The sequence below is a fragment of the Prenolepis imparis genome, unplaced genomic scaffold, assembly GCF_030444845.1.
Source record: "Prenolepis imparis isolate NDT839.2.m4 unplaced genomic scaffold, iyPreImpa1.0 SCAF_9, whole genome shotgun sequence".
Taxonomy (NCBI): domain Eukaryota; kingdom Metazoa; phylum Arthropoda; class Insecta; order Hymenoptera; family Formicidae; genus Prenolepis; species Prenolepis imparis.
In genome coordinates this window covers 13,712,980-13,728,076 of record NW_028141167.1, presented here as the reverse complement: position 1 = coordinate 13,728,076, position 15,097 = coordinate 13,712,980, and the positions used below count along the sequence as shown (strand labels likewise).

The 15,097-nt window shown below is 24.5% G+C and overlaps 1 protein-coding gene across 3 annotated transcripts in view; it reads left to right on the top strand.

The window, feature by feature from the left end:
• Positions 1–13,879, top strand: part of LOC145940298 (uncharacterized) — a 41,078-nt gene extending 27,199 nt beyond the window's left edge. For 2 of the 3 annotated variants that reach the window (XM_083045233.1, XM_083045231.1), the window contains exons 9-12: positions 2,600–2,728; positions 3,259–3,387; positions 3,890–4,012; positions 4,227–4,713. In XM_083045233.1, the coding sequence (XP_082901359.1) occupies positions 2,600–2,728; positions 3,259–3,387; positions 3,890–4,012; positions 4,227–4,233 (388 nt within the window). In that variant the 3' untranslated portion in view covers positions 4,234–4,713. Of the gene's footprint in view, positions 1–2,599; positions 2,729–3,258; positions 3,388–3,889; positions 4,013–4,226; positions 4,714–13,747 lie in introns of those variants that run through there. The other variant, XR_014425986.1, reaches the window with a different exon arrangement.
• Positions 13,880–15,097: the final 1,218 nt, after the last annotated feature.

Here is a 15,097-nt window from a genome sequence, read left to right as displayed (position 1 = left end):
CGCATGTTCTCTTCCTTTTACCATACTAATTAAAAATAGTTTTATTTTAATTACGAGAGGAGTAATCTTTGCTAAAATTAAAATATCCCTGCAAAAATAAAAAAAATTACAATATTTGCATCTATTGTAATATTTGCGAATATGTAATTTTTTTTAATCGTCCGTCCTGTAGGATTATAAGCAACTGATTTATTAAATAAGTGCGTTTTTATATATTTTTAATATACAATTATTTTACACATATATATTATAAAATTTGATTAATATATTCCACACATATTCTTTCGTTTATTATTCGAAGCTTACTTTATTCATTTTGAAAGAAGTAATTTTTGCTATATTAAACATACTCTTCAAAAATAATAATTAAACAAATTGAAAAATTTGTAATATTCGCATTTGTTGTAAAAAATATTTGTGATTATATAATTTTTTAAATTATTTACTAGGTGGGATTATCAGCAGTATATTTTATTAAAATAATAAGTAATCGAAAAAGTTAAGACACACGTTAGGCAGATAAAATGTGTATTAATATTTACATTCTTATAACGAATCATACGTGGTTTCACGACCTTCCGGTTTTCCTGTACCATCTTCTATTTTCTCTGTTTATTTTTCGTTGTAATAATTATTCTTTGTACCTAGTAGTGCACGAACTGTAATACGAAGAAGATGTCATGGAAACGTCGAGTAAAGATAATAGATTTAACGATTATATCACGTTACACACCAATGAAGCAACGTGCGATATTTGTCATGATGCCTTTGCCATATATATAGAATTAGAAATAGTATTAAGTCATTTATTAGAAAAGCATAAGGATAAGTATGATGTTTCATCAAATATTTTACATATAGATACAGTGTGGCAATTTTATACAATACAAAACAGCAACATCACATGCATATATTGTGACGAAATTTATCATTCAGCAATCTTTAAGAATAAAACAATTAAACACTTAGAAACACAACATAATATTAGTAAAGATACAGCGGAAAAAATATGTAAATGGCTACGTAAAAAATACATATTTGATGAAAGTGCGAAAGAATATAATTGCATACGTTGCAGTAAATCTATTCTAAATAAATCTGGTGCCTTAATGAAGCACTTGTTCGAAGTTCATGACATCGATCCTTCCGAGGATAGGGAAAACACAGAAAAGAAGTAAGAGAAACAACGATAAATTGAATATTATTATTTTTCGTCTCTTGAATCATTTATAAATAATTCTTGTAAAATGAGTAGCACTTAGTATAACGAATAAAATCATAAAATTCAAATATTTAGCATATATTTAATTATCATATATATTATAAAATTTTAAGTTAAATCAAGTTATCTAGTACTGTATAAATATATGCTACAACCACACACAAGATATAATGTAAAGCAAAAATTTTTGTATCTGGTTATTTTTTGAATGTCGAATTTAAAAGATATCAAAAATTAAAATACTAAAAGAAGCAAAAATTTTAAGATATAATAATAGTTTATTAATTTTGATTTAATGTTACAAATTATACATTGTACACATGATTCAAACAAGACTTTGTAATATTTGATTAATCCAACAATATTCATTTGTTGTTCTATGCAGATTCTCGATATATTCTCATTTCTCGACTAGTTTAGTATCTGGAAAAGCATGGATAATGGAATATTTTAGAATAAACGTAGAGCTACGTCAAGTTACGTGCATTATGTGTGATAAAGGTTTCAAACTTTACGATTTCTTTCGTAATTTATCTTATCATATAAGACGACATCATGATACAAATTATCAACGAAATAAATCACAAAAAGATTTCAATCCTTTTACTCAAAAAAAAATAAAATGCATTATTTGTCATAAAATTGTTGCTATCCATTTCCATCTTTCAGTCAACATGGAAATACACTTAATGGCGTACCATCAACTTAATATAAATAAAGCAACAGAACTTTTAACCTTGGTGTCGAAAAATTTTCATGTAACAATCTTTCAGACATCAAAATGCAAGATTTGCAAAGACAATTTTCAAGAAAAAACTTTGTTTGAATTAATGATACATTTGAAAAAAGAACATAATAATGTCACGATATCATCGGATATTATACCAGAAAAGTAAGTTTACATATATAAATTAAATATTACTATTTTTTTCTTTTTAGTCATTTATATATGCACTTTTGTAGATTAAGCAGTATTGAGTATAATAAATAGAATAATATTATTAAGATACTAAATATACATATATATTTAATATATTTATATAATATAAATATTCGGGACTTACAATTAATTAATAAAGATTATATTTACAATCTAATGTATTTAATAATACTGTGATCTAAGAGTTATCATAAGTTAAAAGAATATAAACTGTGTTTAAATATAAAAATAATGGCGCAAAAATTTTGTATTTGACTAGTATTTCGAATTTATGAAAATATCGAAATCAAATTTTATCAGCGATAAATAATTGGATAAAAAAAACTGTTTTATTAATAACAACAGTGTGTGCTTAATAATTATCAATTAGGCACATGATTAAGAAAGATTTTTTAATAATGACTAATTTAGCCATTTTTATTTTCTATTCTGTGCAGGTTATCAAGTGAATTAAGCAGTCTTTTCAATTCTGACAGAAGTGCTCAAGATATTCCACCATGTAGTAATCAGCAGCCAACCAGTTCTCATAATGTTAACTATTCATCTTTGGAGATCAGACCAGCGGGGTAAAAGAAAATGGAAATAAATTCTTAATACTATTTTTTCACTTCTTTCCAATTAATTTACGTGTATATTGCATATAAATAGATATTACATAGATTAGAATAAATATAATGAGTATAATAAATTAAATTTAAATGATTTAGATATATAGATTTAGTCTCTGTGTTTACCGCATATATTATATATATTCCAGTCAACATAATTAATATTATAACAAAATTCGATCGTATAAATTTGTGTTGTATTTCAAACACCGGTATTTGGTAATTTGTGACAATATAAGTATGAATAAGTTTTAAAATTAAACAACTAATACAAATTTTTGTATTTAAATGGTATTTGAATGCCAATTAAATTTACGAAAATATTAAATTTCAAATTTCAGCGACAAATGTTTGTATAAAAAAAAGTATTTTATTAATATATATTAACAATGTGTACACTTACTTAATAATTGTATATTGTGCACATTTATAGAAATCTTTATAATATAATGATTAATTTAGCCATCTTAATTTCATATTCTGTGCAGATTATCAAGTGAATTAAATAGCCTTAATAGTTCTGACAAATATGCTCAAGATGTTCCATCATGTAGTAATCAGCAGCCAACCAGTTCTTATAATGTTAACTGTCCATCTTCGGAAATCAGATCAACGGGGTAAAAAAACGAGAATAAATTCAATTATGATATTTCTATTCAATTAATTACACATATTTTTGTTGCATAAATTAAATAGAATAAAGTATAACGAGTTAAATTTAAATGATTCAAATATTTAGCTTGCTCACTACTAATATTATATATATTCGAGTCAACTTATCTAATATTGTATCAAAATACGATGCCATGTTGTATTTTATACTCCTGCAATCGGTAACTTATGACAATATAAGTATGAATTTTGAATAAATGTAATAATTAAATAATTGAGCAAGAATTTTTGTATGTGCTTGAATTGGAATAGTTTCTTTATGTCGAATTTATGAAAATATCAAATTCCAATTTTTAGCGATAAATAGTTGCATATATGTATATAAATTCATTAATAATAATTTGGAAATTATTATACATTGTGTACATATAACTAAAACAAAATTAAATAATATTGACTATTCTGTGGACCACCGAGTAATTTAAACTGTCTTTTAAATTGTGATAGATATGCTGAAAATGTTACTCCATCAAGCAGCAATCAGCCGCCAACCCAAAGATCTGATCAGAGTTCTGACTCTGATAATGTTCATAATAAGATCGATCCGTCCTCGCAAATCAGACGTTGGTGGTAAAAAAAAACGGCAATAAATTTAATATTTGAATAAAATTTTGTTGTCCAATTTTTAAAAAAACACACTTAAATTTATTTTCAATGGGATATGTTTGAATAATAAAAGTGTTTTATATTAATAATAACAGTTTATGTTTAATAATTATGCACATTATTCAAACAAAATTTAATATTTATAATTTGTTTAACAATTTCTATTTTTATTTTGCAGGGAGTAGGAAAGTACATAGGCACTATTTCTAATTTAATTTAATTCTGTTAAATATGATAAAGGAATTACGACATCAGTCAACAATCAATATTTAAGTATGTTTAATATCGAGTATATTGATCATAATTTTAAAAGTCTTATTGATGCCTCTGATTGTAGCATTAAAGCCTTGATTAATAATAGCGCAAGTATTGAAAAAATCTGAATCGCTATTTCGACATGACACGATATAAGCGATATACATAAGCGATGTAAGCGATAAAATTGTAATTTATAAAATTGTAATTGATTTGCAAAAATATTGTTTGATAATTATCCATTTATCAAGCACCAGGCTTTATATTAAGCATTAGGCATAAAATTTCCTTTATATTTATTATAATAATATTAGTATCTACAATTTGTTGATATTTGTATTTTGTTATATTTATATTACATGACATTATATATATTATATATTTTATATTATACATTAATCTATTCTCGATTTTACAAGTATAGCAATTAGAGGTCTAGTATAAACAAAGATGTTTAAACAAATATTAAATTTTGTAACTGTTTTAAATTTTTGACATGTGTTTATTCTAATAGAAATGATAAAAATTTTAAGCAATGTTATAAATAAAATGACATTATTAAGCAAGTATGCGATATAGTAATTTTAATTTACAATTATTCATTATACAAATTTATTCTAAAATTTGATTTATTTTACATGTTTTTATTTTTTTACTCTAATTATTTTGACCGAAAAAAGATTTGCAAAATCAAATATGTATAACTAATACTATAAAAATACATAAAATTTTATATTTTTGAAAAATTATAAACAGTTACTTTTGGGATATTATGATAAATTTATTATAATAAATATTTATTATAGAAATTAATACATATTATGTTTTGTTCAGTTTTTATATATACGTATGTATATGTATAGATATTACCACGTATTATCTTCTTCTTACTTATTTTTAACGCTATTTAAAATACATGATAATTTATGAGAATAATTAATGAGAAACTATAATTATAACAGATCGGCCTATCCGCGTGAAAATAAACGAGCAACAAGAAAAAGTAGCTTAATATCATGGAATTTTACTATATGTGTTACTATCGTGATTTTATAGAACTAGTACAGTATTTACACTATAATTATGTTACAATTTACAATTTAATATTTAGTCTTGTAATGTAAAATTTCGTAAAGTTTTGTTCTAAATATTGCATAATGTAATTTATAATGTTAATTAACAGGTCCTCTGGATAGTTATAGCGATGTCCTACGGGTAAAATCTTGCTAGGATTTTATTCGGTACCTAATGCGTATTTTCGAATTTGTAGAAATATCGACCTATTTCGGAGCTGATAAAGATATAGAATCTAAAATAAAAAATGCAAATAAAAAACGATGTATAAATAAAATAAACTAATTATAATAAACAAAATAATAAATTAAATATATTATAACTCAAATAAATAAAATAACTGAATTATAAAAAAGAACAAAATATATCAAAATAAATATAATAAACTATTAATATTTTATATTGTGTATAAAAAAAGACATGCTCGTAAATAAATAAATATAATTTTAAATAAAACGCGTCTAATATGATATTCATATCTTTATTTACATAACATATTTTATTAGTAAGAATAATATAATTTGTTTGTTGCTTTTTAGATTTATAATTGCTACAGTAATTCAATGGCAAGAAAATTTATTTCTATATACAAATTATCGTCCAATAGATCGTGCTTAAAGATTTTAACATGTCTGTCTATATGTCGGTCTCATCCGATTATGATGCCGACGCAGCAATTATTTTTATACATATCACGATGTGTTACGATCATTCCTACCGCAAATTTGACGTCCTCTGATCTAATAAATTGCCCTGTTTTTTTAACTTAAAGCGTTCTAATCTAAAAAGTATCAGATTTTTTAGACCCTAATTTAGCTTTCTCATCATTTAATTTTTAAATAGATTTATAGCAAATTAAATTAAATTACACTTAGTTAAATTACAGATAATTGTATCTTATATATTTTTCGCCAACTTCACACACACAAGCGTGTTTAATATCGAGTATATTGATCACAATTCTAAAAGTCTCATTGATGCCTCTGATTATAGCATATTAAAACCTTGATGAATAATAGCACAATCAAAAAAATCCGAATAGCTTTATCGACAGGATACGATATAAGCGATATACATAAGCGATGTAAGCGATAAAATTGTAATTATATTAATTTATTTGCGAACACATTGCTTGACAATTATCCACTTATCAAGCATCGATTACGCATAAAATTTTCTTTTTAAGTCTCATAACATTATTTGTATCTACAATTTGTTATATTTATTTGTTATATCTGTTATATTTGTTACATTACATTATATTTTATATGTCGTCCGTTCTGTAGGATTATAAGCAACTGATTTATTAAATAAGTGCGTTTTTATATATTTTTAATTTACAATTATTTTACACATGTTTATTATTAAATTTGATTAATATATTCCACACATATTCTTTCGTTTATTATATTCGAAGCTTACTTTATTCATTTTGAAAGAAGTAATTTTTGCTATATTAAACATACTTTTCAAAAATAATTAAACAAATTGAATAATTTGTAATATTCGCATTTGTTGTAAAAAATATTTGTGATTATATAATATTTTAAATTATTTACTATGTGGGATTATCAGCAGTATATTTTATTAAAATAATAAGTAATCGAAAAAGTTAAGACACACGTTAGGCAGATAAAATGTGTATTAATATTTACATTCTTATAACGAATCATACGTGGTTTCACGACCTTCCTTTTTTCCTTTACCATCTTCTATTTTCTCTGTTTATTTTTCGTTGAAATAATTATTCTTTGTACCTAGTAGTGCACGAACTGTAATACGAAGAAGATATCATGGAAACGTCGAGCAAAGACAATAGATTTAACGATTATATCACGTTACACACCACTGGAGCAACGTGCGATATTTGTCGTGATGCCTTTACCATATCTATAGATTTTGGAATAGTATCAAGACATTTAACAGAAAAGCATAAGGATAAGTATGTTTCATCAAATATTTTACATAAAGATTCAGTGTCGCAATTTTATACAATACAAAACAGCAACATCACATGCATATATTGTGACAAAATTTATCATCCAGCAATCCTTAAGTGTACAATAAATAGACACTTAAAAACACAACATAATATTTGTAAAGATACAGCGGAAAAAATATGTAAATGGCTACGTAAAAAATACATATTTGATGAAATTTGTGCGGAAGAATATAATTGCATACATTGCAGTAAATCTATTCTAAATAAATCTAGTGCCTTAATGAAGCACTTGTTCGAAGTTCATGACTTCGATCCTTCCGAGGACAGGGAAATCAAAGAAAAGAAGTAAGAGAAACAACGATAAATTGAATATTATTATTTTTCGTCTCTTGAATCATTTATAAATAATTCTTGTAAAATGAGTAGCACTTAGTATAACGAATAAAATCATAAAATTCAAATATTTAGCATGTATTTAATTATCATATATATTATAAAATTTTTAGTTAATTCAAATTATCTAGTACTATATAAATATAAGCTATAATCACACACAAACTCACACACACACAAGATATAATGTAAAGCAAAAATTTTTGTATCTGGTTATTTTTTGAATGTCGAATTTAAAAGAATATCAAAATTTAAAATAGTAAAAGAGAGAAGCAGAATTTTTAAGATATAATAATAGTTTATAAATAATATTAATTTTGATTTAATGTTACAAATTATACATTGTACACATGATTCAAACAAGACTTTGTAATATTTGATTAATCCAACAATATTCATTTGTTGTTCTATGCAGATTCTCGATATATTCTCATTTCTCTAATTTAGAATCTGGAAGAGAATGGGTAATGGAATATTTTACAAGAAACGTAGAGCTACGTGAAGCTACATGCATTATTTGTGATCAAGTTTGCAAACTCTTCAAAAGCTTTCAAAATTTATATAGGCATATAAAACGAAAGCATCATAAAAATTATCGACCAAATAAGTCACGAAAATATTACATTCCTTTTACACAAGACAAAGTAAAATGCAATTTTTGTCATAAAAATTCTACTTTCTATTTCCATCCTTCAGACAAGATGGAAACACACTTACTAAAGTACCATCAACTTAATAAAAATAAAACAGTAGAACTTTTAACCTTGGTGTCGAACAATTTTCATATAACAATCTTTCAGACATCGCAATGCAAGATTTGCAAAGACATTTTTCAAGAAAATACTTTGTTTAAATTAATGATACATTTAAAAAGAAAACATAATGATGAAGTCATGATACCATCGGATATTATACCAGAAAAGTAAGACTATAACAGATATAAATAAAATATTACTATTTTTTTATTTTTAATCATTCATATGCACTTTTGTATAGAATAAATAGTACTGGGTATAATAAAGAGAACAATATAAATATTATAAATTTTGGGATAATCTGACTTACAATTTTAGCTAATATTTTCTCAAAATGCGATTATATTTACAATCTACTGTATTTAATATTACTGTAATCTAAAGTAATTTGTGATAATTTAAAATAGTATAAACTGTGATTAAGTGTATATAAAAATTAATCGCGCAAGAATTTTTGTATTTGACTAGTATTTGCATATGGATGAAAATATCGAATTCAATTTATCAGCGACAAATAATTGTATAATACAAATATTCTGTTAATAACAACAATGTGTCTATTTAATAATTCTATTTTGAACACACATTATTCAAGAAAGATTTTATAATGAATAATTTAGACATTTTTTTCTATATTCTGTGCAGCTTATCGAGTAAATTAAGCAGTCTTTTCAATTCTGGTAGAAATACTCAAGATATTCCATTAGATAGTTATCAGTCAACCGGTTATAACTTGAGTAATGTGAACTCTCCATCTTCGAAAATAGGAGCAACAGGGTAAAAGAATAAATGAATTCAATATTATTATTTCATTATTATCTATTTTCTTTTCATTATTTACATATATTTTTGTTGCATATAAATAAGTATTATACACTCCACAAAAAAAAATAATACACTTGAAAAGTAGTAAAAAATGTGAAAGTTCAAAAATTTATAACTCAACTAATAATTACGATATCGAGGTGTTTAAAAAACGAAAATGAAGCTTGAATCTCCCCGAAATTTCCCCGCGTAAAAAGAAATTTTTTACTTTCATTTCTTTTTTTCTTTTTTTTTTTACACGATGAAATCCTCATGGATACTCTCCGATCTCCAAGAAAGTAGTGCCGAACTCGTACCAGAGAAAAACCCCGCGAATATCCTACTCGGACTTTGTTTGCGCAAGATGTCCGGCTCGATTTGCATCGCTTCAAAACATCCTGCATTCTATGCAACATTCTTGAATAAAATTGCAAATTTGAAATGATAAAGATAGCAGATACACATTTTAAATCATAATTTGTCGTTAAAAATCGACTTTTTTCAAGTTAAGATAATTCAGCGAAAAATTATCGTATCGAGTTCCGCCAAAGCGCATTTTAAGGGGAAAAGTTTGAATTTTTACGTGCTTTTTATCCCATTGAGTTACGTCAACTGATTCACGCCGTGCAATTCAGAAAAGTGGACCTAACATTTATCAGTTTGCAGGTTCTCACTCTATGATTTGTCATTGCAAAACTAATCATTCCACGTAATCGGCACTAGAATTTTCTCAAACTACGGATTCCAAGCTTCATTCTCATTTTTTAAACACCTCGATATCATAATTATTAACTGAGTTATAAATTCTTGAACTTTCACAATTTTTTCACTACTTTTCAAGTGTATCGGTTGTTTTTCGCCAAGTGTATTAAGTAAAATAGCGTATAATGACTTAAGTATAAATTATTTAAATATTTAGCTCGTGTTTACCGCAAATATTATTCAAAGCAATTTTTTAAAGCGTTACAAGCTTATGTCTCGGAAACAAAGCATTTTAGAGAAAAATGTTTTATACAAAAGTTTTGTGACTTTGAAGGGGACATAAGATGGTGTCATTGGTTTGACTTGGAAAATTGTTTGAAGATGACGTGAAAGTCATCTTTAATTTCTTAAATGGAAATCCCCATTTTCCATTACATATTCTTGTAGCTTTAGCTTAGCTCGACAGCTTTTCAAAACACTATAATAAAGTATTTTTCTTTTAAATACTTTTTGAGTTATAAGATTTGAAGTTATTTTTTTGACATAAAATGTAAAGCATCTTTTAAAATATTCAGTTTTCAATAATCTCACCTTAATATTTTTATGCGCGAAATAATGAGACTAATCAATTGGTGTAAAAAAAACAGATAATAGTTTTTAAAAAAAGTATGTGTGATTTGCAACATGCAGCTACGAACTTTTTCTTAAAAGCAACTCGGTGTTTTCTTTACAACAATTGATAGGTCTCATTATTCCGTGCATAAAAGTATTAAGGAAAGATTACTGAAATCTGAATATTTTACAAGATATTTTACATTTTATGACAAAAAATTGTCAACTTCAAGCCTTATAACTCGAAAAGTATATATACAAGTAATTCTAACTAAATAAAAGAAAAAGATCGCGAAAAGATGTTTCTGATGTTTTATGTTTCTGTTGAAAATGATAAATATATATATCCAGTTTAAAGCTGTTCAATGTCTTGAATTTCTTTATTATTTTTCATATTTGCATACACACACATACACATTATACATAAATGTGTATGTATTCGATTATAAATATTTTGAGCGAAAAATGTTAGGATAATAAAACTGTTTTATTAATATTATATAGTTTGCAATTACATACTTTGTACTCAATAATTATTTATTGTGCACATAATTTACTTTGAAGTCTTCATAATATTGATTAATTCAGAAATTTATATTGTGTTAATTTTGTGCAGATTATCAAATAATTTAGAAACTCTTTTCAATCCCGATAAATATGCTGCAACATCAAGCAGTTTTCCTGTGTCAAATTATAGTAGTGACTCTGATGATACTAAGAAGTTTGATGTCGATTTGTTTGTTAAAAATGTAATGGAGAATATTGAAAAAGAGAATTGTTCAATAGAGAATATTAGAGGACAGAATTCTTTAACGCCCTTACCTAATGAGTAATTATTTATACTGCTTATTTAATGTAGCGAAATAATAAAATTATAAATATTGACTTTATGCGAACAAACTGTTTATTAATTATTTATATATCAAGCATTGATAGAGATATAAATTTCTTGTTAATTTTTTGTAATATTACTTATATGTATATATTTATTATTTTTACTTAACAATTATACATCGTACACATTTTACAAGCAAGATATGATATTGATTAATTCCGAAATTTATATTTTTAATTTTGTGCAAATTCTTAAATAGGTCAGACAATCTTTCAGATTCTGGTAACGGTGCTAAAGATGTTGTAACATCAAATAACAATCAGCAGTCAACTTACAATGCTGATTATATTGCGGATTTTGATCTCTATTTGTTAGAGCAAATTGAAAAATATTAAAGAAGAAAATTGTTAATGCTTCCAACTAATGAGTAATTATTTGAACTATTTTTTTGATGTAACATAAAGCGAAATAACACGAAATTATTATAATCATATTGACTGCATTTATATCATTTTGCGAACTTATAGTTTGTTAATTATCTTTTTATTAGGCAGTGTTTTAAAATTATTTCTAGATATTTATAATTCTTTTACATTTGTCATAAAGCATTATATATTATTTAATATACATTTTTTATTAATTCTGCAAGAATAATTTCTTAAAAGTATTGTAATAAACAAGATTTAAGCAGATATCAGATTTTTGTATTTGTTCTTAATATGTTGATATTTATCGATGGTAAAAAAAATAGTATAAAATTGATTCAACCTCACAAATAAAGTATTTTTGAATAAATATGTTTATATATCATTATTTTAATTTATAATTAATTGAACACACTCAACAATTTCTTATAATCTTTTATTAATTGATTCCTCTTATTTTTTTTCAGGCTCTGATGATTTTCGCATTGATAGAGCACTAATCTTAGCTAATTCAAAAGTACAAAATCCACAACAATTGTAATCATAAAAATTAATAAAGAAGATATCTGGGATGGAAATTTTGTACAAGTAAAATTGATGTTTTGATGCGTAAGTTTTGTGATTGTACAATTTTTGGTTTAATAATAACAGTTACGACTTATATTAAAAATTAGTAACAAATGTACTTAAAGTTAACGAAAATATAACAAATATCTTCGCATTTGTGTATCGAAATATTTTTCACATATGCATAAATATGCATAAGAAAGAACACATGCCGAATTTGTGCCATTTATACTTATGAAATCATTTTTACAAATCAATGAAACATTTGATCAACACTTTTTCACATGGCGCGTAAACTTGGCACTTTTTACTACCTTTTTTTAAAAAGGTAAGTTTTTTTATGGTTTTATATTACAAGACTAAATATTATATTGTAAACTGTAACATAATTATAATGTAAATACTGTCACTAGCTCTATAAAATCACGGTAGTAACACATAGTAAAATCTCGTGATATTTAGCTGCTTCCTCTTGCTAAGCGCTTATACTCGGGCCGATCTTTTATAATTATAATTTCTTATTAATTATTCTCATAAATTATCATGCTTTTCAAGAAGCGCTAAAATTAGGTAGAAAAAACATATACGTATATATAATATAGAATATATACGTATATATAAATAAACTGCACAAACATAATATGTATTAATTTCTAATAAATATTTATTGTAATAAATTTATTATAATATCCCAAACCCAAACTGTTCATAATTTTTCAAAAATATTAAATTTTATGTATTTTTATAGTATTAGTTATATATATTTGATTTAGCAAATCTTTCTTCGATCAAAATAATTAGAGTAGATTATTCGGATGATAAAAAATAAAAACATGTAAAATATATTAATCAAATTTTAGGATAAATTTGTATAATGAATAATTGTAAATTAAAAATTCTACGTCGCACACTTACTTAATAATGTCATTTTATTTATAACATTTTGCTTAAAATTTTTATCTTTTCAATTAGAATAAATACATGTCAAAAATTGAAAACAATTACAAAAATTTAATATCTGCTTAAATATCTTTGTTTATACTCGATCTCTAAATGCTATACTTGTAAAATCGAAAATAGATTAATGTATAATATAAAATATATAATGTCATGTAATATATAAATATAACAAAATACAAGTATCAACAAATTGTAGATACAAATAATATTATAATAAATATAAAGAATTGATATTTATTATTAAAATTTGATGAGAGAAAAAATGTTTCATTATTAATAAAAGTGTATACTTAATAATTGCATATTGTACATATAATTCAAAAAAGATTTTATAATTATAACTATTTCAGCCATTTTCATTTTTATGTTGCGCAGATTTTCGAGTGATTTAAGCAGTCTTTATAATACTGACAATAATACTCCTAATATAACTACATCATATAATTATCAGCAGCCATTCAGTTATAACGTTTGTAATGACATAAACTATGCACCTTCAGAAAGCAGACTAACAAGGTAAAGGAACGAATAAATTCAATATTTTTTTACTATTTCATTTTTGTTCAATTATTTACATACATGTATATTTTGTTGCATATAAATATGTATTATATTGAGTAGAATGGTGTACATGTATAATGACTAAAATAATTTATAATAATTTAAATAATAATAATATAATAATTTAAATATTTAGTCTGTTTTTATTGCAAATTTTATACATATTAGACTCAACTTAACTTAGCTAATATTATATCAAAATACAATATTTGCTATTAGCTATTATACAAATTGTGCCAAATGTTGTACTTTATACTCTTGTAATCGATAGTTTGTGACAGTTAAGTATGAATTGTGAATAAAAGTAAAAGTTAAATAATTGGACAAGATTTTTTGTATTTGTATTTGCATGTCGAGTTTTTAAAAATATCAAATTCAAGTGTTCAGTAACAAATTAATGGATAGAAAAAGTATTTTATTAATAATAACAGTGTAGGATTTATAATGTTATGCATTGTGCACATATGATTCAAACATAATTAACCAGCAATTTTTATTTTTTATTGTGTGGACTATCGAAAAACTCTCTTTTGATTCTGATAGATATGAAGATATTACTTCATCAAGCAGTCAGCAGTCAGCAGTCAATCCAGAGATATGACTAGTGTTCTGACTTTTATAATATCAACAATTAGATAGATCCATCGTCGTAAATTAGAACAATGTGTTAAAAAAAACGACAACTAAATACAACATTATTATTTAATTTTTGTTTCTATTATTTATATATACTCTTCTGTATAAATATCAATTAATATTACAATAAGTGGAATTATTTGTTATAGATAAACTTATATATATTATTAACACGCGTGGCTCACGTCAACAGTTTTTCGCAACAAGCCAGACAAGTGCAAGTGTACGCAATATATGTCTATATTTTAGTTTTCGACTCGTAGATTAAATCATCAACGTAATAAAAAGCTACTACAAATTGAAAATTGCGTGTTTTATATTCGCAGTTTTAAATTACATTTTATTAATGTAAAGTAATTATATTATAGTGTATAAATTAAATTCTTTTCTGAAAATTGTAACGTGTATTACTTTTGCGAAATCGTGTCATTCTCAAATTAAAGATGCTAGAATTTAAATTTTTAAATAAGTTTCCTTCAAAATTATATATGCGATATATCGAAAATGAGTTCCAAAAATTGTATATTA